The 24,981-nt window shown below is 47.2% G+C and overlaps 7 protein-coding genes across 7 annotated transcripts; 3 read left to right on the top strand and 4 right to left on the bottom strand.

Moving 5' to 3' along the window:
- Positions 1-2,049: 2,049 nt before the first annotated feature.
- GL218_00582 (F-box-like/WD repeat-containing protein TBL1XR1) lies at positions 2,050-4,426 on the top strand (the record flags this gene model as incomplete). Its single annotated transcript, XM_033577008.1, has 5 exons — positions 2,050-2,096; positions 2,220-2,236; positions 2,379-2,542; positions 2,705-3,916; positions 3,977-4,426. 5 exons carry the CDS (start codon positions 2,050-2,052, stop codon positions 4,424-4,426), a joined length of 1,890 nt encoding a protein of 629 aa, XP_033442246.1.
- A 672-nt stretch (positions 4,427-5,098) lies between these two features.
- GL218_00583 (putative alpha-L-arabinofuranosidase C) lies at positions 5,099-6,658 on the bottom strand (the record flags this gene model as incomplete). The annotated part of the gene is made up of 2 exons (XM_033577009.1): positions 5,099-6,497; positions 6,552-6,658. 2 exons carry the CDS (start codon positions 6,656-6,658, stop codon positions 5,099-5,101), a joined length of 1,506 nt encoding a protein of 501 aa, XP_033442245.1.
- Positions 6,659-8,132: 1,474 nt separating this feature from the next.
- Positions 8,133-8,828, top strand: GL218_00584 (uncharacterized protein; the record flags this gene model as incomplete). Its single annotated transcript, XM_033577010.1, has 3 exons — positions 8,133-8,230; positions 8,322-8,454; positions 8,661-8,828. 3 exons carry the CDS (start codon positions 8,133-8,135, stop codon positions 8,826-8,828), a joined length of 399 nt encoding a protein of 132 aa, XP_033442248.1.
- Positions 8,829-9,860: 1,032 nt separating this feature from the next.
- Positions 9,861-12,257, bottom strand: GL218_00585 (Disintegrin and metalloproteinase domain-containing protein B; the record flags this gene model as incomplete). Its single annotated transcript, XM_033577011.1, has 1 exon — positions 9,861-12,257. One exon carries the CDS (start codon positions 12,255-12,257, stop codon positions 9,861-9,863), a length of 2,397 nt encoding a protein of 798 aa, XP_033442247.1.
- Positions 12,258-14,323: 2,066 nt separating this feature from the next.
- Positions 14,324-16,671, bottom strand: GL218_00586 (Acetyl-coenzyme A synthetase; the record flags this gene model as incomplete). The annotated part of the gene is made up of 7 exons (XM_033577012.1): positions 14,324-14,386; positions 14,435-14,839; positions 14,890-15,150; positions 15,199-16,361; positions 16,425-16,451; positions 16,527-16,550; positions 16,614-16,671. The coding sequence occupies 7 exons, from the start codon at positions 16,669-16,671 to the stop codon at positions 14,324-14,326; spliced, it is 2,001 nt and encodes a 666-aa protein (XP_033442250.1).
- A 2,805-nt stretch (positions 16,672-19,476) lies between these two features.
- Positions 19,477-20,646, bottom strand: GL218_00587 (Replication factor C subunit 5; the record flags this gene model as incomplete). Its single annotated transcript, XM_033577013.1, has 1 exon — positions 19,477-20,646. The coding sequence occupies one exon, from the start codon at positions 20,644-20,646 to the stop codon at positions 19,477-19,479; it is 1,170 nt and encodes a 389-aa protein (XP_033442249.1).
- Positions 20,647-22,445: 1,799 nt separating this feature from the next.
- GL218_00588 (Aspartate aminotransferase) lies at positions 22,446-24,498 on the top strand (the record flags this gene model as incomplete). The annotated part of the gene is made up of 8 exons (XM_033577014.1): positions 22,446-22,474; positions 22,607-22,665; positions 22,878-23,353; positions 23,405-23,781; positions 23,841-23,964; positions 24,023-24,257; positions 24,349-24,424; positions 24,477-24,498. 8 exons carry the CDS (start codon positions 22,446-22,448, stop codon positions 24,496-24,498), a joined length of 1,398 nt encoding a protein of 465 aa, XP_033442253.1.
- Positions 24,499-24,981: the final 483 nt, after the last annotated feature.

Raw genomic sequence — 24,981 nt, forward strand, 5'->3', positions numbered from 1 at the left:
GCCTCCGATTTTACCGAACCGGAGTGAGAGAGATTCATACGTGTGCGTGACCTGAATAAAGTACCAAGTACCTAAGATAGATTAGCCCCGGTCTCTAGGGCCACGAATTTTCTGCAGGGGAGCAAGGTTCGAAATGGTTTCGACTGATAAAAGCCGATGATGTGTAACTCGTGGAACCCATAGATTACACGTCCTCCTCATCTTAGTGCAGGCACATGCATACTATATGTATGCTGTATGTACATGATTTGCAACTCCATAATAGGATAATCCATTGAACCATCTAAGAATATTACGTCTCATGTGCTTTGGGCGATAGATGCTACTATTGCGGGCTTTACGGTCATGGCAAAGGACCAAAACAAGCCCAACTCTCTGCTCTCTATCTTCTCTCGTCTGTATTAACCTAGGCAATCTTTAACTTTTAGCGCTGTTGCATATTTACTATGATAGGTATTTTCTGGGTAGGGATTGTTGGTGATGCCGGAGAGGCACAATGCTATTTTCAATGCACTAAGCCCCAAGCGGATAGGGCGATTCGCTAGTCGGATGGCAAAGTCTTGAAAGATCGTCTGTTTCTTTCGCCTAAGCTTGGTACGCTACGACTTTCTCTGGTACGTACTCTTCTCAGCTCTAGCGGCCGCCGAACCCAAACTTCTTTTGTATTTTACCAGGTACATAACAATATACATGCTCGAAATCTATAAGACTAAAATATAGAATTAGTATTAGTCGTCGGATCTTTTCATAGGTACCTAACCTATATAATAAACAAACTAATTTTTACTATAATGCGGTTATTTCCTTACGTGTTCCTATTGCATTGAAGCACGACCGATCTCAGTTTTCTTAGATCCTCTCCGATTGCGAATTTCCGGGTGTACCCCAGCCAAGCGACCTAGGTAGCCAAGCCAGGATGACGGATTAATAAAATGATAAACCCTGATCATTTGCCTGTGGAGTCGTCTGGAGTTTCGCTGTCGTTTCTATTGTTCAAAGGAAAATTACCTCATAGGCTAAGCCGTCTTGTCTCCCTAGCAAAATAGAGTCTAGCCTCTCCATCCATCCCTCCCACCCGACAGAACACCTGCAGCACCAGGAAACGCCCTACCGCTACCGCGTGGATCATCAATAAGATGTGGTGAAAGAATGTCACTGAGACACACTGTATGATGAAAAGAAAGCTACGATGTCGAACCTGATTCGGACAGGGTTTCTATTTAAGCAATATGCAGTAGAGCTATTCGACAATGCAATTTGATAAAGACTAACCTATTCGCATGGTAAAAAAAAATGGGGGTCCTTTTTAAATACTTTTTGAGGGAGAAGGAGAGGGTTCGACTAATAAATCAACTCAGTGCTGATGTCCAGTCAAAATCTTGCAGCGGAGCAACAGCCCTACACTGTACAATCAAAGTCGCCCCGAAGCAGACCCCTTGCACTCTCAGAGATTTCCAATTCAACTCTCGACCCCGTATGTTGTTATGAGGTAGCTAGGTTAGGTACCTAGGTAAATTAGTTAAGTTAAATGTGCAAACCGTTTGCATTGGTTATACGTCGATTAATACTTCGTTCAGACGTTTTTATTCTAAAGTCGGTCGCCGTCTGTTAGGTACTTCCCTAGGTAGTACATACATAATGTACCTAATATATTTACATGCCCTTATATGTAGATACTTAGGTACTTATGTAAGTTCAATGTTGTTTAATCATGCAAAATTGGGTTAGTTACATACCCTGTAGGTACCAAGGTAGGCTGTAGCTCCCCCAACTAGCAACGGCGTGTAGGGTATGTACTTAAGCACTCCGTACTAAGATGGATTTGGCGTGGATCTACTAGGAAGGCAGTACCATAGTAGCTTAGCCCCTGCCCGTGGATGCATCTCAAATCATTCAAGGCCTGACAACCAAAATCTCGTTGTCTTCTTTCCTTCACCATCCTCATAAGAAGAGATCAAAATACCGCCTATCCCAGTATAAGGACACCATTGTTCGAACTATTAGATATTGTAGCATCATACCCCTTCATATAGTCCTTCGTTTGCGACCATGAAGGAGTATTTAGACTCTAACCGAGTCAATTTCTTGATTTGGAGGTATGTTTTTCTTACTTAGGTATCTCCGGTTTTCTTCACACACCAGAGTGCTTGTGCCTTTTTCCGTACCCCCGTTACTCCTGTGCCGTCGCTTCTTACCGGGTCATTGACATCAAATCGCAGATATTTAATAGAAGGCAGTACGTGTTTCTCATAACGCTATCGCGCACCTCACGCATCTTGAGCTATGCAATGATGTGTGAGTGTGTATGTGTATGTGTGTACATACACAGCGGTGACGTTGCTATAGACGGCCGGAGTCAAATTAACCTGAAGTTGCAGATTATCGAGAGACAGCCGTCAAGTTCCAAAAAGAGTGGCACGTCGAGGAACCTCACCGACAGCTAGATTTCGCGCAACATGTTAAAAGTCATGCGCTAGTCAATGTCATAAACAAGGGTCTATTGTATAACTCATTAGAAAGAGAGCATGCACAGTCGCAACAGGTATGTCGATGCAAAAACTGAATTCGCCCTAATTATTTTCTATGCGAGGTGCACTGCGCGCGACAAGTCTCCAACACATGTTGTGATGGAGTCAAAATCATTTTTGCTCTAATTTTGTCCAAAATTCGGCCAGATGGGCACTGACAGGTTTCTTCTGCGTAGTTAACCCGTGATGCCGCTGCGGCGGCAGTGGCCGAGGCGATGCAACTAGGTATTTTTGGTCCACTACTTGCAGGTCCACCGCTTCACCAGCAGGAGCAGGAGGAACAGCAGCAAACAGAGGAAATGGACCAGGATGACGAGGCAGAGACAGAAACAATAGCTGCAGCGACGACTACGTCCGGTGTTGATGCAGAAAATAACCGAAAGCGTCAAATTGAAAGGCAATCACAAACGGCGCTTCTGAATGGTTCCCCAGCTAAGCGACCAAGACTGAGTAATGGGTACGAAAATGGGGTGGATGCAGCCACAACTCCGATGGAACTTGACGGGCAGAACCACGACAACCATGCTTACCCTTCCCCCCAAGAGGGCGAACAGGCGCCAACGCCAACTCCCCGAACTGACGGGCCCGACCAGGGCACACAGGTTGACAAAGTCCAGGAATTGGCCACCGAAACCACATTTATCCCCCTAGGCTCTGGTCACGACGATGCGCCAACATCTTCGCCAACCACGGCATTGGCAAGAATCAATGGCGAGAACGCGCCTGTGCTACTGCATTGTCAGTGGCATCCCCGAGATCCCACCATCTTGGCGGCTGCTGGAACCGATGCGCTAGCCCGCATCTGGAACGTTTCTCGTGGAGCCACAACCGACCCTGCATTCAATGGTCACGTGAATGGCGCCGCCCCAAGTTTTCATTCCCTAGTCGAAGACGATATCAAGTCCACGGCTACAGTTACTGCCATGGCCTGGAATTGGGACGGGTCTACTATTGCTATCGCTACAGATTCTGAATCGAAAGCTCGAATTGACCTCTGGACTTATGAAGGTGCTCATCTACAACGTTTCGAGGTTGCCGAACCTCCCGTCTTTAAATTGCGCTGGAATCCTAATAATACAGCTATCTTGGGCATCGCACCAGATAACGGCGGTGCCTTAATAACTATTTACCATGCCTTATCGACTAATACGCTAACATATTCCCTCCCACGACACGATCTTGATTCGGAGCCGCTAGATGCTGCATGGATTAGCGAATCTGAGTTTCTAATAGGTGGTGGTGACTTATTAATAGCTTTGAGGTGTGCTGATGGGGAAATTGGTGAAATCCGGAAGTTCGACACTCGCGAAGGTGATACCTTAACCCAAGTTCAATTTGATTGGAAAACTTCGCTGGTAGCTACTTGTGGGGAGAAAGGTTTTGTCGACGTAAGTAGTTCCCTCTAGTCCAGGCGAAATTAGGCTGCTTTCTAACGGGTGCATGATCAGATCTGGGACAGCAACGGTAAGCGGCGTGAGATAGAAGCGCACTATGATGCGGTCACGGCGTTAGCTTGGCAGCCTTTGCAGCAGGCACCCTCGGATGACGAGCGGCTCTTGGCTTCTGGTGGTGAGGACGGGGCTATTTTTATATGGAATGCCCTAGCTCTCAACGGAAAAGCGAAATGCTCTATGACCATGGATTCGCCAATTGTTTCGATGGCTTTTACCCCCGACGGCGCATTTATTGCTGTAGCTACAATCGAGAAGATTTTAATCTGGAAGGTCGGTGACTGCAATATTCCCCGGGCAAGTTGGAGCCGAGCGCCCCATCCCGGCTGGCTTAGCCCGCGAATGAATCCCGACCCGGAGAAGGAGGATGAGCATTGTTTAGAATGGGATATAACAGGCCATAAACTTGCCTATGGAGTCAACAGCCGGGTAAGCCACGATACCTAATTTATTTAACCCCAAGCTAACAAAAGCCAGCTCGCTATTATCAACTTCCGATGATAGACTACAATTATATATTCGTTCCCTTCCACTAGCAAACGCAAAGAATTACGTTACATCCCAGTTATTGTTGGGATGATAGCGACTATCATAGCGTATCAGGATATATTTGTTGGCTCGAGGCCTTAACTGGTTGCTAGTAGCGAAAAGTCGCTACCAAAGGCATACCAATATTATTACTGCATTTCCGAGTGCAATATCTAACTCCCACGAAGCTATAGAATCTATGGTCTAGTATCGCAAGGTCTAGACTCCTATTGGTAACGGTTTAAAGAAACAAAGGACAGCCGTTCTAGGTTGTGAAGCGAATCGTCGCGATAGGTGTCATGGAGCTATTGTGGGGACTGTCACTACTGATTTGTTATGACAAAAACGAGGAGACGACTCCTGGGTATCGGATCGGCATGTCTGGCTATCTTGGAGGCGGCGAGGCGTTACTATCATATAGCTAGGAGCATTGGGGCGAGGCATTTTTCCAGGTATACATAAGCTAACGGATTGTCCTTTTTTGTATAAGCACTACACCCGGCATCCACAGCGAATCTGTGTCAGAGTACGAACTGTGAGAGTCATGTCAGATAATTTTATTATGTCGTTCAACCCTAGCCTAGCTCAACTCTACGACTTCCACCTCAACAATGTGAAAGTGTGCTTTGCAAACGTATATTTCCCCTGGCCATTCCACTTCCCTTCCGACAAGCTAACCTCCTCCTTGCCCTCTTTATTTGTCGAACTAACTTGAGATCCCGACACGGTGTATATAGATACATCGGCACCAACACCCTTTAGCTGGGCGGCGAAGTCCTCCGTCTCGCTAATGTTGACAACGACCAAGTTAACATAGCCATCGTCACCAAGGGCGGCACTAACATCGAGCCACGCCGCACCCGTCTCGCCTAGCGTCCCTTGTAACCAAGCCGGCGTCGTCTCTCCCTCGTAGGCACCGGACCGCACATGCGTCGCAACAGTCTGGCCACGCATGTACTTACTAAACAGCAGCAGCGGCCACCACGTAGCCTGGCGCACGACGCCATGCTCGTTCGTCATAAGGGGACTAATGACATTAACCGTCTGCGCAATATTCGCCATGCCCATGTACTTGCTCTGTCGCACAAACACATTCAGCCACACCCCGACGGCCAGGGCGTCAGACAACGTGTACTGCTCCTCGGCGCCCTTCTCGCCGGGTGCGCGCTCCGGATCCCATACGTTCCACTCGTCGAAGCAAATGCGCGTGGGCGGCTTCGTGGGAGAGACTTTGTTCTCGATGCGCGCGAGATCGATCAGCGAGGCGGTGATTTGGATCGCGCGCTCGGCGGCTAGGGGAGCCGTGGCGTTGTGCAGGTGCTTGTTCGACGCCGTGTATATGTGGATGCTGTGCATGTCAACCCAGCCAACACACTCGTGCAGTACGTAGTGGTCCCAGGAACTCTGGCCGTCTTGTCCGCAGAGGATTAGCTCGATGCTGGGGTCGAGGAGACGCAGGGCTTTAGCCCATTGGATGGCCTTCTTGGCATAGTCCTCCTTGGTCATCTGCTCGACTTGCCAGGGGCCCCAGACCTCGTTGCCGAGGGCCCAGTACTTGACGCGGTAGGGCTCGGGGTGACCGTTGGCGCGGCGCAGGTTCGCGTAGTACGTGTCCCGCGTGCCGTTGCAATACTCGACCCAGGCAAGGGCCTCGTCGAGCGTGCCGGTGCCGAAGTTCAGGCATAGGTACGGCTCTACGCGGTGGTGCTTGCCGGCCGAGAGCTTATCGAGCCAAAGCATGAAGTCGTCAGTGCCGAATTGGTTGGTCTCGGTGCCGAGCCAGGCTAGTTCCGGACGGGAGGGCCGCTTTTCGCGGGGCCCGATGCCGTCTTGCCAGTGGTACGTTGCGACAAAGTTGCCGCCGGGGTACCGCACTACTGGGATGTCGATCTCGCGAAGAGCCGAGAGCACGTCTGTCCGGAAGCCGTCTTCATCGGACAGGGGGTTGGATGGATCGTAGATACCTCCATAGATGCAACGGCCCATGTGTCTTGGTTTATGCTGTTAGTTATCTTGTTTTATGTTAAAGGTGAATGTCCCTTACTCGGTAAAGCCGCCATATATCATAGGATCTATTTTAGACAGACGTTTGGCCGCATCTACCTCGATAAGGGGAGTTTCATCTCCCGTGATCTTTGTGAAGGTAGTCATTATGATTTATTAAGTAGGTTAGGTACTTTTCTCCTTTTCCCTTAATGTACAATTACAAATTCGGAGTATACTCAGGAGAAGAGTATTAGAAGAAGACATTATCACCAGCCCGGACTCGTCTGTTATTCATATGATATTGGGCTCTCCGCTACGCGCCTCTCCCCTCACGTATTAGGGTCCACCGGAGACCGGAGCGGGTACGGGAAAGTTGTCCCATTCGGGAGAATCTTGCCCGTAGGAGTCCCGATTGGTGCGCATAATGAGGCGCGACAAGGAGTTCGTTTGATCCCGTGTTCAGCTTTGACGAAGGTCAGGATGAGAAACCAATAGTTTATAGGTAGATTAGAATTTTATTAGTTAGACTCATTCTTAAGATAATAGTTGGATGAGGTAAACATTTTCTTATAAGGTGAGTAGGGTGCATATACGGTACATATATACATATACTCGCTATACACTACCTACATATATGTACGTAAGTTAACTCTAATGTATGTCTCTATCATAATGTACCTAAGTACTCAAGTATATACATACATAATTCATCTATTGAAACTCGACTCCTTGTCAATCCCAGATCAGATCGGTCAGTACTCACGTTACCCCGCGGCTAGATATATGTATGTAGGTACCTAGGTATGTACATTACCCTTTCCCCAAGTACCAAATTATGTACGTCAACTTACCTACCCCCACACCAAGCCCGCAGCCCGTACCCGGCACCGCGGGAAGGAACTACTACAATATCTGGCTTAGGTTTATAGATAGTGTGATGTACCTAGTGTAAATATTAAACGCCGGGGCCAACTGTCAACTGCCAACTGCCAACTCGCTAACACTACCTACCTACTCGCTACACTACTCGCTACTCGCTACTTGTTACTTGCTACCTATTTGCTACTCATTATGTACATACATACATACATACTTTCATACTTACAACCACCTTTACTTACAACTTACACACAACACTCGCATTGCATCCATCCGTCAATCAATTAATCCTCGACATCCCTTTCCCCCCCCATAAAACCACCCTCCTCATTGGGTCAAGCTCCTCGATCACTTATCACAAACTAAACCGTCTTATACGTAATAACTATATATTAGGTTAGGTACATACAAACCGCCTTTACACTACTACTGACCGACGACACATTTTCGGCATACCGAGACAAGAAGAAATAACAGAACGCACATTAGCTTCGCTAGGGCGACCCGGTTTACCAAAAAAAAAATCCCACCAATACATACACATACCTACCTACCTATCTATCTATCTTCCAAGTCCAAGGCAGTGGGGGAGGAGAACAAAGCTATCTAGTTTAGTTTAGTCCTAAGTCCAGTCTAATCTAATCTAATAATGAGCAATCATCACGTTCCTACCGGTGGCTACACCCCTGGCGGAGCCGTGGCAGTGGGCGTTGGAGTTGGAGTTGGAGCTGGAGTCCCGGACGACGAGTTCACGGCCGAGATGCGGGATCGACAGGCTCGGGGGAAGGATCCATACGAGTCGTCCGATGCTAGTAGCGATTGGGGTCCTGAGGGGAATAGGAAGTATCGGGCTGGAGGGTATGTCTTCTCTCTTTACTTATCTAGTGATATCTACTCCTCCCTTTACTGGTATACGTTACTCGAGAATTTGTACAACTCTATACGCTAGGTATGAACTAATACACCGTCTCAACTCTAGCGGAAAAGACGAGTCTTACGCCGTACTTGAGCGTCGCCGCGTAGCCGCTCAAGTTCTAGATAGCCCGGAACTACTAATGATGGCAGCGCAGCGGGACAATGAGGTACTTCCCCCTTTTCCCCCTTCTCTTATTGCTTTCTTGTAACCCCTATTTCCTCCTTATCTTTCTAAAGACCAACAATATTCACTCTCCTGTGTTCCGGGTTTACTCTTGTATTCTACTCCTATTTCTTAGGTTCTTAGCTTTTACTTCCGCTCCCTTACATCGATCCTAGCCCCGTGTATTCGTTCCCTAACAAAAACATGCAGAGTATACCGGCTACTCGGCTCCGCTACACCCGCATGCTATGCGGTTTCGAGGAGCCGCCGCAGCCGCAGTCAGCACGTAAGAAATCGCACCGCGGCGGTGGTAGCGATTCCTCACGCGCACCGGGAGGGTCGACGCCCAGTCGTTCGAGTAGGAAGGAGGCTCGGTGAAGTATGAACAGTTGAGTAGTTGGGTAGTTGTGTTGGTGATAGCAGTAGAGAAGAGCGAAGGAAGCAATGTCTAATTCGGTTGTTTGGATAGTTGGGAGTTGCCTGTGTCTGTTGGATTATGAAATCTATTAGCTCGACGAGAAGAAATCCGTGGACCCTACATTATATAGTTTAGAGGGTGAAGTTTAGTAGGAGTAATAAAAGGGGAAAGAAAGGGGGGCGTTATGATGTAGGCACAACGACGTCGAGAGAATATGTTTTGTCCTCTCCTCGAGAAACTATATCCATATTATATTATATCACCGGTGAGGAATAGACAACATTTATCCCAAGCCGTTGGGCAGCAAGAACCTTAGCGTAGACGCACGGGGTACCTAGGGAACGGGCCATCTGTGAAGTTTTACTACCATTACCAGGCATGATAGATCCTTTTTAAGTGCGTCATCCGAGAAAAGCAATACCAAGTACGATCGTTGCTAAATTTGGGATAAGGATAAGTATTAAGATCTACGGTATTACAGAAAGCCCTTACGATAGGAAAATATATAGAGATACAGAAAAATACCTAAGGTATAGAGACAGGACCGGCGGGCTTATAGTGTGTTTATTTGTTCCTGGTCATAAGCGTTCGTCATCTAGGGCCATAGTATTTAACCAAACCCGAGTTCCTCATCTTCTGTTCTTCTTCCCAAAAGCCAAAATTCAGCTCCGAGACCCTGCTGGCTCGCTTGCTGCTTGCTCCCTACAATAGATAACTCCTAGTCCCGATATGCCAACTAGGTAAGTAAAAACTATAGACCTATACCTATACATATATACCTAAAATAGTAGTCTCCAATGCTATCCAAACACCGAATAATAAGTCCCAAGTTTCGTAATTGTGAGCACAAGATATGCACCTCAACTAAATGCATGCTCAGCCTAGAACGCCTGAAACACCGCAATATGATGAACCTTGTGAATACCCTCTATGATACCCTACACCTTCTCAGATTCCCCAGTCGCCAGCCTAGGTTCTCTCAACCCGAGCGGCTACGCATACCGCATTGTAGGTGCTCTAGGTGGCATCCACTGATTTTCGCCTTGCCAGGACTGTTGTTGCTGTTGCGGCGGACCTCGATTATTTCTTCCTGGAGCTGCTGGGGGTGGACGGGAGACTGGATTCGCAACCCACGCACCTCCGGCTCCACCAACCCAGCTGCTATTCGGTTGAGTTGTCTTGGCTATCTTTCTTCTCCGTGACCTACGTCGACAAGATGAAAATATACAACATAACAAGCAGAGTACGATGAAGCCACCAACGGCTGAGGCGACGGGGATGATAATGTGCTTGTTGTCGTTGAAAAAGCTTCCTACCTGGTCGGTGAAGCTTGATCCCTTACATTGTCCATTACCACATTTCCCTCCACCTTGGCAAGGAGTGCCATCTAGGAAGTGTTGCTTCATATCATAGCAGGCGTTTGGCCCGAGATCAGATGAAGCGCACCGAAGTTGACAGGTCTGCGAGTCACAAGCTGACGTCGCGTTATTGTTAGTCAACGAACCTACTAACGTCCGGCATTGTAAATCACGAGAAGTACACTGTCCGGAGGCGCAGGTCAAACCACCACCACTGGCACCGCAGGCTTGACCATCTGCTGACTTGACATCGGCAGGACACGTCCCAGAATTACCACTACAGGTCTCCTGGGGGTCACATGTACCAGTGCTGTCTCTGCAAACCGAACCCGACGATTTGAATTGACATTGGGCCGTACAACAGTCTTCGTTGGTCGGATCGCATACGGCATTGGTTTTAAATCGACAGGTTCCTGGATCGCAGCAGCTGTTATTGGCGCATCCTTCTTCACCTCCACAATCGCAGTCCTCTCCTGTCTCCACGATGCCATTACCACATTGACTTGGTGAGATTGTAACGACGTTTTTATTGTTCGTCAAACAGCTTGACCTTACACTATTCCGACCCATAGCCGAGCAAATGTTGCCAATAGTACAAGGGGAGAATTGCGTAACGCCGTCAGAGGTAGATGGGTTCATAATGAAAGCTCCGTTAGCATTACACGTAGAGCTACTAAGTGGACAACACTTCTGCATCGAAACCGTGCCGTCTGAGCAGGTGTCGGGTACACAATCGTGGAAAGCACCAAACGTGTGACCTGTTTCGTGCGCAAATACCTGCCATTCGGTCGAGGTTCGAACGACGACGTTGGCTCCCGCGATTGTTTCATTTCCTCCGCTCGAGTCTGCTTGAGTTCCCGATCCTTGGGAGCATAGCTGTCCTAGCCATGCTAATCCTACAGCTGCATCGGTATTGCACGTACTCATTAACGTCCAGTACGCATTGGTGTCGTTAAACCGACCTCTCCACTCGGAAAATAAGTTAAGTCGATTCGTAATCGTGACACTATCGCCACAGGCGACATTCCATTTGGCACTATCCGGAGGGGTTCCCGGGCATACCGCATCACTGATGGTTAGGTTTTGGATACCTAGGGAGATATTGAATGAACTTTCGAATAGCGCTGAGGCCGAGCTAACCTGCTGAACGATATGGGAACGCACATCACTCTTATTAGGAAACTGCGCCGTATATGTGCAATCTGCTGCGATCCCGACCAGGGCAATCTTGCGGGTGGTGGGACAACCTTGAGTAGACCCGATACTCTGAGTAAGATTGACACCGGCACCGTTCCCAGTAGTCGTCCCGTCAATCTCGTCTCGGCCGAAGAGGCTATTTGCATCCACCGCCGATAAATCACGGAGATCCAAGCCCCGGTGCACAGGATGCTCGTCCTCGTTATTGAAGTTAAGCATATCAGACGAACACGAGTTCTCACCGAGATCGCGCTTCAATTCTGAAATATCGTAACTCGATTTAATGTCCGAATCCCTCCAGACGACCATGTACTCGTCATCGGCAACATCCGCACTAGGATCATCTTCGTGCTGCGTTTGTCTATAGTTAGAGCTCGTCTGGATGTGGTGGTGGTTCCCGTTGACCCGAAACGTTCCCTCGAATAACGGCCTCGGACCATCTCGATAGACTGTTATCCTCGCCCAACCGGAATTGATCCATTCAGAATGATGCGGATGTTGTACGAAGGCGTGGCCCTTGAACACCTTGTGGTCGGTCCTTTGTATCTTCTCTTCCGTCACAGACCCATCAGGACTAAGATAGCGTACCACTGCTGAATCTGAAAGCACATCGAGGTTAGGTTCTAAGGATATCCGGATCTTGTCTTTCTCGTCGTGTAGTAGGAATGTGAGATCAAATGAAGCATAAGCGTGGACTCGATTGGAAGCGGTATGTATTACGGGGTTATCGAGCCGACTGATATAATTCAAAGCATTTCGTTTAACGGAATGAGCAAGTGAGGAATGTGATAGTGCTGATAGAATGACGGCCGCAGCCTTGAGAATACCGCGCATGATCGAATGGGTGAAGCCCTGCTCCGAGGACAATTACTTGTTCTCAAGACCCCATGCGCCGGCGCAATACTAACAAGCTGTCGCCACGGGCGTCTCGAATTGGAATATTACAAAAAAAGAAAACCAGGAAATTATCGTTGTAGTTGACAGATCGGCGAAAGAACAACAATTAGAGTGCTTCAATGCTTCAAAGAGCATCAAACGTATATTAAGATTTCCAGGGAGAAAGCGGAACCAGAATGAAACAAGCAACAGATGCCGTAGGTGCCGATGCCAAGTGAATTACACGCAATAAGGACGAACTAGATAGGCTCGGCAGCGTGCTGAGGGAGGCTTGGTTCTTAGTTCTAGAGGGGCTGGGATCTTCGTCAGGTTCGGTGCTCACAAATCCTCGTATATATCAGTCGCTAAAAACAAATGATGATTTTTCAGACTAATAAACCTGAGGAAATGATTAGAGCCAGAGTTGAATACGGCTGATAGGAAAGAAGGAAAGCAAAAAGACAACATCCATAATGTTTCAATTGCAAGAAAAAAAAAATGCGAAACAAAAAAGAGGGTGGGAATATGGTAAATGTGGCTGCGCAAAAGTCCTGTGCCTTTGGAGATGGATGCAAAGAATAGGCTTTTGGTAGTAAGGCAGCTTAGAGCCAATAACAGTCACGTATTAATTCGAATTATTGCTGGATGGCAAAGGGCAGGTAAGACAGTCCCTAAAGCGGGGGCAACTGCTACTTACCTGCATGTATATACGAAGGTACGGATCCGGACGTACCTATGTAATGTGTAGGTATATTATTATATAAGATCTGGGGTCCTCTTCACTTATACCTCCGACAATGATTGGTTGTACCGACTGTCTTGGCGGCCAGCGAGTTTACTTCATAAAGAGTACCATCTTCTCCTCCAATTCGTCACCAACGTCCATGCATACGGATAATCAATAGCCTACAGAATATACTACATTGAAAGGTACCGTACTGGCAATATATGGTTACCTGACTATGACTACCTGTTATGATAGTTAGATTAGTTAACGAAGTATCGAAGCGGCAAAACAATCCCGGCTTACATATTACTATTTATACGAATTACTCCGCAAGCATCCTGTAGGGGTGTTTCAGGAGTCTACCCGGACAAACCCTGTGAATTAAAATACTAGTTACATAGTTCCCGTTGTGCTTGAAATTGAAAACGACGTTTATATTGAGGGCAAGGCCGCATCGTTTAGGAAGTAGTTTCTGTTCAACTGTGCCCCCTATCGGACCGAGCCGCGTCCTACATACAAACGGTACAGCAATAGCTACGCCTTTAACAAACTACTTGTAGCCACCAATTTCGGTAACGACGGCATCAGCCACTCCTACTCGCCAATGTCTGTTATCTCCGTGATTTGCGATGTAGGAATCGGATCTTCCTTACCAAGTAGTCTCTCCCCGAGGCCATAAATCCGTCTACGTCTCTTTAATAGCACCCAGCGCTGACGCCAGCTCTCTAAGTCGGGACTTCTGCCAAGAAACTGGCCTGCAAAAACTCACTTCGAATAAGACTTGTGTGACGCGGCCTTCCGTCTTAACCTTTATAATGTTACCAGTCATGAGGGTCTTGAGCTGTGCCTCCTTCCTACGGATACCTACGGACGTAACGGAACTGGATTCGTGCAACGTGCGTTTTAATATTATATAGTAATGTGGCTAATGAGCTAGTTAACGCCCTTTTTACGTACTGCTCATGAGGTGAAAAACTGCAAAGTATACTTCTGCAAAGATGCAATTAGCTAGTATCAACTATTATGTTGATACGCCGTCTATACACAGAGTTGGTTTCAGCCATTTCGTTGACGGAGCTGTCCAACTGCAATGCCCAAAACTAGGTAACATTGGTTGAAACTGGAACGTCGAACCATCCAACTTATGGTCGTATCAGCGCCACGACACCGGGAGCACAAACTCAACCGCTAAAACAACAGTGTCACTAGTCGGATCTTATACGTTCCAAATCCCCCGCATATCTAAGACATAATGGTATCAGAATTCGAAAAAAGGAAGCAAAAGCTTTTATAAGCTTCACTTTCTCTTTGCCTCGTGTACGATGGTGATGATCTTCTCAACTATTGAGGGGTCGGAAAGCTATTACACAATGAGTAGGCATTCTAGAGGGGATGAGAAGGTACTTACCGTTGTTACATCACCAAGCTGGTCTTCCTCACCAGCCAGAATCTTTCTCAGGATACGGCGCATAATTTTGCCACTTCGGGTCTTCGGCAAATCGGGCACGATGAAGACTGCTTTAGGTGCGGCAAACGGACCGATACTCTTTCGTACCTGCAGGATGAATTCTTTTCTTAACGCATCCGATGCCTCGTTGCCGTTCTTGATCGCCACAAATGCGTTGACCGCTTGCCCAGTAAGTTCGTCGGCAACACCAACAACGGCAGCCTCAGCTACGGAATGGTGCTCTATTAGGGCAGCCTCGATTTCTGCTGTCGACAGACGGTGTCCACTAACGTTGACCACATCGTCTACTCGTCCTCGGATCCAGTAGAAACCCTCGTGGTCACGACCAGCTCCATCACCAGTGAACTTCATTCGGTTAGTAATTTGAAAAGCACAGTCAGAACCCGTATACTTACATAGTAGCCCTTATAGACATTCAGATACGTATCCATATATCTCTTGTGCGCACCCCAGACAGTGCGGGCCATGCTGGGCCAAGGTTGCTTGAAGGCCAGAACACCTTCAACATCGTTCCCGTGTATCTCCTCGCCAGATATCGGGTCGATAATGGCAGGTTCTATACCGAAGAAGGGCAGAGAAGCACTGCCCGGTTTCGTGGGTGTTACTCCTGCCAGAGGAGTTATGACATTCGAGCCAGTCTCAGTTTGCCAGTAGGTCTGTCCTGTTAGAACATATTCCTTCAAAAACGAGAGGTTTCAACTTACATCGACAATCTGTGCTTCCTCTTTGCCTACGACTTCGAAGTACCACTTCCAAACTTCAGCCGCGATAGGCTCGCCCACCGACCCCAGTACTCTCAACTTCGGCATATGGGCCTTGACGTAATCGTCACCAGCACGCTTCAATAGTCTCAATGCAGTCGGTGCTACATAGAATTGGGTGACTTCGTGCTTCTCGATAATGTCCCAGTATCTCGAAAAGTTGGGGTAGGCCGGAGTGCCCTCAAAAACGACTGTGGATATGCCGAGGAGAAGAGGTGCATAGACGACGTATGTGTGGCCGGTAATCCAGCCGACATCTCCACCGCAGAAATACCGATCTCCGTCGTGGATGTCAAATACATATTTGCCAGTCAGCGCGGCACCGAGCAGATATCCGGCAGTAGTGTGCATAACACCCTTTGGTTTGCCGGTCGAACCCGATGTGTATAGTAGGAAGAGGGGATCCTCGGCGTTCATGACTTCAGGGGCAATGTATGACGGCCATTTCTCAACCTCCTCGTGCCACCACAGATCGCGACCCGGAGTCCAGGGAATTTCAGCGCCGGTGCGCTTGTAGACCAGAACGCCAGCTACATCGGGGCATTGCTTGAGCGCATCATCGACGATCTTCTTGGTACCGATCAGCTTGCCACCTCGTTTTCCTTCGTCTGTGGTAATCACCACTTTGGATTGGGCGTCGATGACACGGTCACGTAGGGAGTCGGCCGAGAAACCAGCAAACACGACGGAGTGGATAGCGCCGATACGTGTGACTGCAAGGAAGGCAATTACGGCTTCCGGAATCATTGGTAAGTAGATAGCGACTGTATCGCCTTTTCTGACACCCATCTTCTTCAGGACATGTGCGACTCTGCTAACTTCACGAAGGAGCTCGCTGTAAGTTACGTTCCGGCCTTCGTTCGGTTCGTCAGCCTCGTAGATAAGCGCGACCCTGTTGGGGTCCTTGAATGCGTGTCGGTCGACGAGGTTGTAAGAAGCATTGAGCTGGCCTTCGACGAACCAGGCAACATCTCCGCCGACTAGGGAGCCGGTACGAACAGTCTCGAAATCTCGCTGCCATGTTAATAACTCCCTAGCTGTCCTGCCGAAGAACTTCTCGGGCTCGGTGATGGATTCTTTGTACAACTGTTGGTAATGCTCGAGACCTATATGCGCATTAGAAAAGAGGCCTAGTTTTATTTCTCGTGTAGTTTATAGTTTGGCCTTACTGTCGAGATGAGGTTTACTAGGATGCTCTAGTAACCAAGTTAGCTTCATTCATGATTTGCGCGTTGAACATAGTCCTATAACATAAATAAGGTCTATCTCACTTTCAAGCATCTTTGCCGGAGGGTCTATTCAAGCTCAAGTTAGCATTGCGGCCTGGGGTGTCACAAATACGGCTGGGGAAAGCTCACGATAGGTGTCAACCAGATGGGCCTCGGCGACCACCGGTGACTTGGATTGCTCACCCATGATAATGGCGGGGTGATGACGGCGTGTTGGTGACAGTGATGGTTTAGTTGTAGACACTGCGGGGTACTAAATTACGAAAAAAAAAAAGGACTGTTGAGAGAGTAATAAAGACTAATGTCTAGATATTTAGAAACAGGATAGAAACAGGATATTGTTTCAAGGTTATATAGAAATAGTTGAGCCACTACAGCTTCGTGCTTCGTACAAGGTTAAGAAAGTGAGGAAGAAAGGACGAAGGACAATTCATGAACGGGTAGATCTATGTATAGGTGACGAGGGCGAGGCACTTTTTGTATTACGGGAAATTTATTAGGAGAAGATTGAAATGAGCAGGCGCGGGACGTAGCAAGCAAAGCGTATTGAGGTATAGTGCGCCCACATATGCAGTTCCAGGTACAGCAGGTAGCACAAAAAGTACAAATAGCTACTTCCGTGGTTTTGTCATGTAGACAACGTTCGTTAATATCTTAGCTTCTTAGCTTATTAGCTTCTTAGCTTCTTAGCTTCTTAGCCTCTTAGCTTCTTAGCCTCTTAGCTTTCTAAAAGCCTCTAAAGACGCCTCTAAAACGTGACTTTTACTAGTCAAGACAAGCCTTGCTAATCCGATACCAGATGCACTTGACTGGACTTCGTTGGGGATTCGCCGACCCGGACCGGGGTCTGCTAAGGACCATAAAGGAACCATGTGGGTCTATTTTCTCTTCCGCTCGACCGTTGACAGCATCTTGCCTCAATGCCTATGTATGTACCGTACCTTCAATCCCCCCGTCTTTTCTCCATTCTAGACTATTTGATGGAACCTTCCAACGCCAACACTTAATTGCGATGCCCAGAGCGCCAAAGCGTCTCAGATCTTTGCTTGTTGGCTTGGAACATGAGAAAATGCATTCACCTGACTCTCGACGCACGCAGGCTGGTATTGATCTCACACCCTCCTTAACTGCCTAGATACCCTACTACGTAGCAATATGTACAATGGGTAGGATGGACTAGCTGAAGCTCTAGGCCGCAGTTCCCTTTGGACCGGGATATGATGTTGAACAATGTTGGGGATTTGGTAGATTACCTACCTGGTAGGTATTTAATAGTTTCCCGAGCTAGGCGTACGTACAAGTTGTAAACAAGCATCATTATAGGTAGGTAGCGAAGTCGGATGGACCGTGTAACCTATCGTAACCCATATCTTTCATAGCGAGACCGCACCGTGGGATTTATGGGATTTATGGGATTTATGGACCTTTACCGGGACTATGGGGCAATATTTAAAGGTGAAGGGCAACTGCGTCGCAACAACGTCCCGGACGATATTATCAGTACGTCGGCAGGGCTGATCCCCCCTCCTGCAAGGTTGGCCGGATCTAGACGGGGGTTTCTGCAGGTGAGAAGCTCAATATTTGTCCCGGTCCAACGGGGACAGCTATTGTACTTTATTGGCACCTAGACGAGAGAGATTTCAGAGCTCTCTTTTTGGGACCGCGTGGCTATTATTGCTAGCGCATGGATATATATGTATGTAGGGAACGAACATGTCACTTAATGTAACCAAGGATTATGGAATAGTATGGGTCACATTCGACAAGTATAGAATGTACAAGCTTCGGTGTCGTGATACTGTCTTGAGTATACCATGGCAATAACTTCTGTAATCCTATTAGTCAAGACTTTGCTCACCTTACACACCAAATCCCAATAACAAGGGACCGACAAGAACTCCAAATTACTTCGTCCCTCATCTCTCGTCCCCTTACCCCTCAACCCCGCGTTCACCTTTCAGACTAAATCAAGCCCTTGCAGCCAAGCGTACGCTAATCTTCGTCACTGGGAATACCTCCGCAGCTCCGTTGCCCTCGTGCCCATTCAGAAGGATTCAAATTCCGCTGCTTACATACATAAATACATATATACATGTCATTGAGTATCATTTACCCTTCAATAGGATGTGGCAATGAACCATTCTTTTGTCTTGGAAGATAAAGATATCTCTTGAGTTCTCGATCCGGATCCTACCTAAACCAAAAAAAAGCTACCTTTAACCTTGGTGGTCTACTTCATACATACATATATCGCAATGGCGTCACCTTTTGCCAAGCTTCCCTCGGCCCTTGTCTAGAGTTCGATTTTTTTGTTGGCGAGAGTGTGGGGAAAGCTAGCTAGTACTCTTTCTTCCCCAGTTAGCCATGCGAGATATGGCTTGGCGATATAACCATTATCGTGAAAGGCGAACTAGCTACTATCTTCACCGGGATGTTCTCACTTACACTATGACCGTGGAGAAGCCTTCCTAGCCTTGGAAGCTATATCATGCCATTCGCGTTCTTCCGAGATAGGTGTGTTGCGATAAGATCTATTGACATGTCCCTAACCGAGGTATAACTATGCAACTCGTATGGTCTACGGTTGTATTTATGCGACCTCAGAGCCTCACGTCCGACGGCCGTTCCGTCCGCTTGGTATTTAAGTCGCTTGCATTCGGCTCTTTTTATAAACATGACCATTGCCGGATCTTACCATCAAAGCAATGACATCCTCATGCGGGCCGGGACCAACTCGGCCTTTCGGAAAGACGACGCAAGACGACGCTCAAAGACGTTTCCCGAACTATCGGCTAACAAAATGGATATTGAATCGGCTTCATATTCTTCCAACCGCGGTCTTCGGACGTCTAATCCGGTAGGCCTATTATATTTCAGTGTAGATCAAAGTCTATCTCATCATCGCAAAATACCATAGTTATAAAGCTATCCGTTACTCCATAAGCTCCGAGCAGACTAAGCATGCCATCTCCTATGAAGCAGTGAGACTAAATCACATATCCATACTCATTAAATACATCTCGATTATCCGCATGAACTTAGCAACAAAAGCTTCTAGGTGGAAGATCACCTTGGCTCCCGTCTTTATCCTATGCTCGTAGAAGGCAGACCACTTAATGACTTCATACTTCAAGTCATCGTCGATCATAGGAATGAGCTTGAAAGTCAACGTCTTGAGTATCGTCGTAGGGGGTATGCAATGTGTGAGCAGATCGTAAAGCTTTGATCGGACTTGCAAGATACGGGCTGGTGAGTGCTCCTCCATAATCTCTTTGGCTATCTGTGCTATTAACGCCTCCCAATCCGGCGGCGGAATGGGCGTATCATCTTCAACTTTCTCGCTATGATCGGTCAGCTGGGTCGTGACGTAAGTAGGACGAGATACATACTTTTGAGCATGTACGGCCTCGTACATTAGCAGCGCTCTTCTAAGATTACGTCCGCTCTCTTTGGCAATCCGCTTATGTAGCCCTGCTACAACAGGCCATCCCTCTTTCTTGGCCGATTCCGCTAGGACATTCGCAATCTCATCGACCGTTGGGGCTGCGACACGCACGAGGAGCGTTCGACTTCGAATGGGCGCAATGATATTAGCTGTGCTGTTGGCGAGCAATATTAGTCGTAAATTTGGACTGTATTTCTCCATCGTCCTTCTCAAAGCCGCCTGGGCATCTCGGGTCAAGTGGTCGGCCTCATTTATGACAACGACCTTAAACTTCTGCTTGGCTGACTGATCGACTTGTTGAGTTTGAGCTACCTCTTTTAGCAAGTCTTGGACGACAACTCGGTCATAGTTTCCGACATCTGACGGGGTAATCTCGAGGTGGTAAACGGAGGCGACGATATTGAATTCTAATTTGCGGTTGCTGGTAGTCTGGAAGACACGGGCGTCGATCTTGATCTTTTCGACGCCAGGGCCATAGAGCTCCTTTAGAGTCGCAACAATGCGGGTCTTTTTACCCGCACCGGAGGGCCCATATACGAGGAGGTGAGGGAAGTCGCCGCTTTGAGCCTGTGTGATAGAGATTGCTGGGTTAGACGTGAAGAAGAACCACACAAAATTAGGACTACGTACCAAGGAACGAAGCCTCTCTGATAAGTCGGGGTGGTACGTTAAAGACTCGAGAGACCGAGGACGATGCTTGTCGACTATGAGGGCCATATTTACGATTATCAATATGTACGTTCGTCGAGTAATAGTAAATTTGTGTTAACGGACTTGAAGGTTATAAGGACATTATTCGTAAGTGTCAACTTGAAGCTAGGTACCTATCAAAATCAAAATGCGGATATATGCCGCCAAGAATTTGAGACGCGTTAATTGACTTTCTAACGCGTTTGTCCTTTTTTTTATCAGTGACCAATGCCTGCAGTTTGTGAAGAAGTGGCGCTAAGACATCATTATGTGGGGCGTGAGGTTTGTATTATGTAAACTAGCATTTACTTGACTAAGCCCGGTATACAAAGACGGGATCCCCGATGAGGGGTCTTTCGTGCCCCTCACCATTGAATATCTCCCTAAAGAAAACCTCACTTGGTCTACAGTTTGCGTAACTATAAGCCAATCAAGGACCTAAAGTACCTAAACTATACGTAAGTCATGCATCTTGCTTCAAATATTACCCGACACGTAATTCCCGGTCTAAATAAGTATACAACTCTGTCCTAGATACCAACGATCCTACTTTTACTCAACCGCAAATTGAACAAATAAACAATTCGGGAAGGCAAGACATTGGAACGGAGCTTCAAGACATTGCGGGTCGTATGAATACGGAATATAATACTGTTTCACTCGCGGACGCCCATTTCCTGCGGCCGGATAGGTAAGATAATATATAGGAGGTAGGGTAGTGAGTGTAGCGGGTAGGGATGGATTGTCGTGCCTTAATTTGAATTCCGGTTTCTTCCATCATGAGGTTTCAAATTGTCGAATTACACCAAAGGACGAATATCAAGCGTATCCATTCACATTGTATATACCAACATGTAAGTGCTACATGCCGTATACGCGATAGAAAAACGAAGGCAATGTAACTAGAAATCCTACCGCAACTTATTATGCATATTGTCGGGTAGCATGCATAGATCGATCAGCGTCCCCATTCTACGACATCGATGGGATGCCTCCTACAGGTCTTATTTTCGAATTGGGATTGACGAATGTTCTGTAGTATTGACATCCACTAAAAAATACCTAACATAGAATTGGTTTGGATACCTGGTTAGGTTAGGTACGTAAGCGATAGTAAGAGATACGGGGCAGCTGTAGACGCCATCATCAGATTTTATCTACTTCTACAACTGTACCGTACCTACTTTGACTTACCTTACGAGGTACACCTTCCAGAAAAATTAATGATTTGAACACCTTCTTCCTTCTCCTAACAACAGTACGTACATACTTACCGTACAGTACCTTACCCAATATCAGATTTGGTCTTGCCTGATTAACTTGTTTTTCTTCTCTACGATTAGAAACAACATAAGGTAAGTTCTCGCATTGGACAGATTTGATGTCAGACTTGATTGATCACCGACCCGCATCCCCATCCCATGACTTGCCTACTTTCCCTATTTCTTCAAATTGGAGCTTCGATTTCTGCGTGTACTTTTTTTTTTTTTTAAAACGATCCACACAACCTTGGAATCCACCCAAGCAACACCCCCCAAAGCACGACGTTCCTCTTTTGTCGCACCCCACTTTCTCTTTAGAACCCAAAGGGCACACCGACAACTATCGCGATATCATCTCCCCTTTTCCCACTCTTTCTTAAGTTATACCTAAGCTGTACTTATCCTGCGGCGTATTCTGACAACTGACGTCCTTTTAAAAGGAATCCTATCCCTCTTGGTTAATTGACAGCATCTAGTCAAGTAAATTCCATCTTATACTCCAACTCGTTACTTTCTTAATTTTACTGACATCGCATCGTCAGGCTCACCAACCAACTCGCGAACATGTCTTTCGGCAGTCGCAAGTTCTCCATGTAAGCTCACACCTCGACTCTTCGTAGCTGACCCTTCGCTATACATCATTTACGTTATAACGATTTGCAAATATCTTCCCAAGCCTTGCCGTAATGTTATTTATAAATATAACACTACTAAACAAATAATAGGAACAGGAACACTGGTGTTCCCCGACGAAGATTCAGTATCGGCGACCCAAGTGCCAACGGTATGATGTTTAAATTTTAAACCCTCTACACTAGCTCCCCGGATATTTGCGTTCATGCTGTAATACCGCCAAGGATAGCACGTTGCTGTCTATGTGTCGGGTCTAATATAGACTTGTGGCGGTCTTGGCGCTTGGCAAACGTGGTCTTTATGCTATCGTCCCTGTATGTCTTGGTTGATATATAATAAATCGCTAACAAGGCGCCTTGGCAGAAACGAGTTCCAAGATCCATCGTCAGTTCCGTGCTGCAAACCCGGGTCATCTTCCCCATGCAGGATTGGACGCCTCACGTGCCTCCACAGGTGTCGTATGGTGTACTGAGCGAGCCGCCGAGTATGGCTTCCTTGACGAGCCCGACAAGTGGGCCAACCTTGGTCAAGGTGCTCCCGAAGTCGAGGATGACATCGAGGGATGCTTTGAGCGCCCTACTACCATAGACGTCTCTGTTGCTCTTAGAGAGTATGGTCCCACCGCCGGTATCAAACCTCTGCGTGCCGCCGTTGCTAGAATGTACAACGAGATGCACCGTCAAGGCAAGGATAGTCAGTATTCGTGGGAAAATGTCGCCATTGTTCCTGGTGGAAGAGCCGGTCTGATCCGTATCGCTGCTGTGCTGAACAATGCCTATGTCGGCTTCTTCATTCCCGATTACACGGCATACAACGAGATGTTGTCGCTCTTCAAGAACGTAAGGTAGTTCTCATGAACTATAACGTCTAGTACCGTTAACAATACATAGTTTGCCGCCATACCGACACCTCTCTCCGAAGAAGATGGCTACCATATCCATCCTGATGTGATTGCGAGAGAGATCGCGAGAGGTACCTCAGTTATCATAACCTCGAACCCCCGGAATCCTACGGGCAGAGTAGTGGCCAATCCCGAGTTGGCTGAGATTCAGGATATTTGCCGCGGACGCGCGACTCTTGTTAGCGACGAGTTCTACTCGGGCTACAACTACACTAGCAACTGCGATGGTACCACGATCTCAGCCGCTGAAAATATCGAGGATGTAGATGAGGACGATGTTCTCATTATCGATGGACTCACTAAGCGATTCCGTCTCCCTGGATGGCGTATTGCTTGGATTCTTGGACCCAAGGAGTTCATTAAGGCGTGAGTCTTCGAAGAAGATATATTATAACTTGAGAATTGCGCTAATATCGTGTCTCTAGCATTGGGTCTTGCGGTTCGTACCTTGACGGTGGAGCCAATGCTCCTTTCCAAGAGGCCGCTATTCCTATGCTTGAGCCGTCCCTCGTTCGCAAGGAGATGGAGGCTCTTCAGCACCACTTTAGAGTTTGTAGTCCCTGATATACCCATTTGTATTTTAATTCAAGCTGACACAGTCGTGTAGGAGAAGCGAGACTACGTGGTTAAGCGCCTACGAGATATGGGCTTCGTGATCAAGTATGTACCGGATAGCACCTTCTACCTCTGGCTCAACCTTGAGGGTCTTCCGGGCCCTATCTCAGACGGGTTGAATTTCTTCCAGGCCTGTCTAGAGGAGAAGGTCATTGTTGTTCCGGGTATTTTCTTTGACTTGAATCCTTCTCGCCGCCGAGATTTGTTCGACAGCCCTTGCCACCACTGTAAGTCATACTCCTTTGCATGTATAGCCTACCGTGCTGTATCATGCTTTTAGTTTGATTATGTACTCAAGGTACTAATATCCCATCACAGTCGTCCGCTTCTCATACGGCCCCAGAATGGATGTTCTTAAGATGGGCTGCGATGGTATCGAGAGAGTCGTCAGCAAGTAAGTCAAAGTAATGATTGGGTCACAAAGTGTAGAACTAACAGCCGTATAGGTTTAAGAAGTATGTCCCTTAAATAGAGCTTGCATGTTTTACGAAAACACAGACCGGACGGGTATGATCTGCGCAAGGAGATGACTGCATCTTTAAACCTTTTTCTAGATAGAAAAGGAATATCTCAGGCCTTAGATTAGTATTATGTTAGAGGCTTATTGACGAAATAAATGTTTTTCCTTAAAAATCTTGTTCGTGCCGTGCTTTCGTCTCACCGCTCCATGCCCCTGGCTGTATGAAGAGACCTGACGTTGAATATGCCAAGCTCAAGAAGCTTAGACACAGGACCGCAGAGCACGTGAGATCTTACATCCAGATGTACCTCCGCTTTCTCCCCGCTCTCACATGCAGTCGAAATATTGTGGTCTTAGACATCTCGAAAGGAAGCTTAATACAAAATTTTACAAGAGTCGATTATGCATGTATTTACCATATTGCCTATGAGAAGTAAAATAGACTGGTCATAGCAATATTACTGCCTATTCACCGAAATAAGAACTTGCTT

The sequence above is a fragment of the Daldinia childiae genome (genome assembly GCF_008694065.1).
Source record: "Daldinia childiae strain JS-1345 chromosome Unknown Scaffold1, whole genome shotgun sequence".
Classification (NCBI taxonomy): Eukaryota; Fungi; Ascomycota; class Sordariomycetes; order Xylariales; family Hypoxylaceae; genus Daldinia; species Daldinia childiae.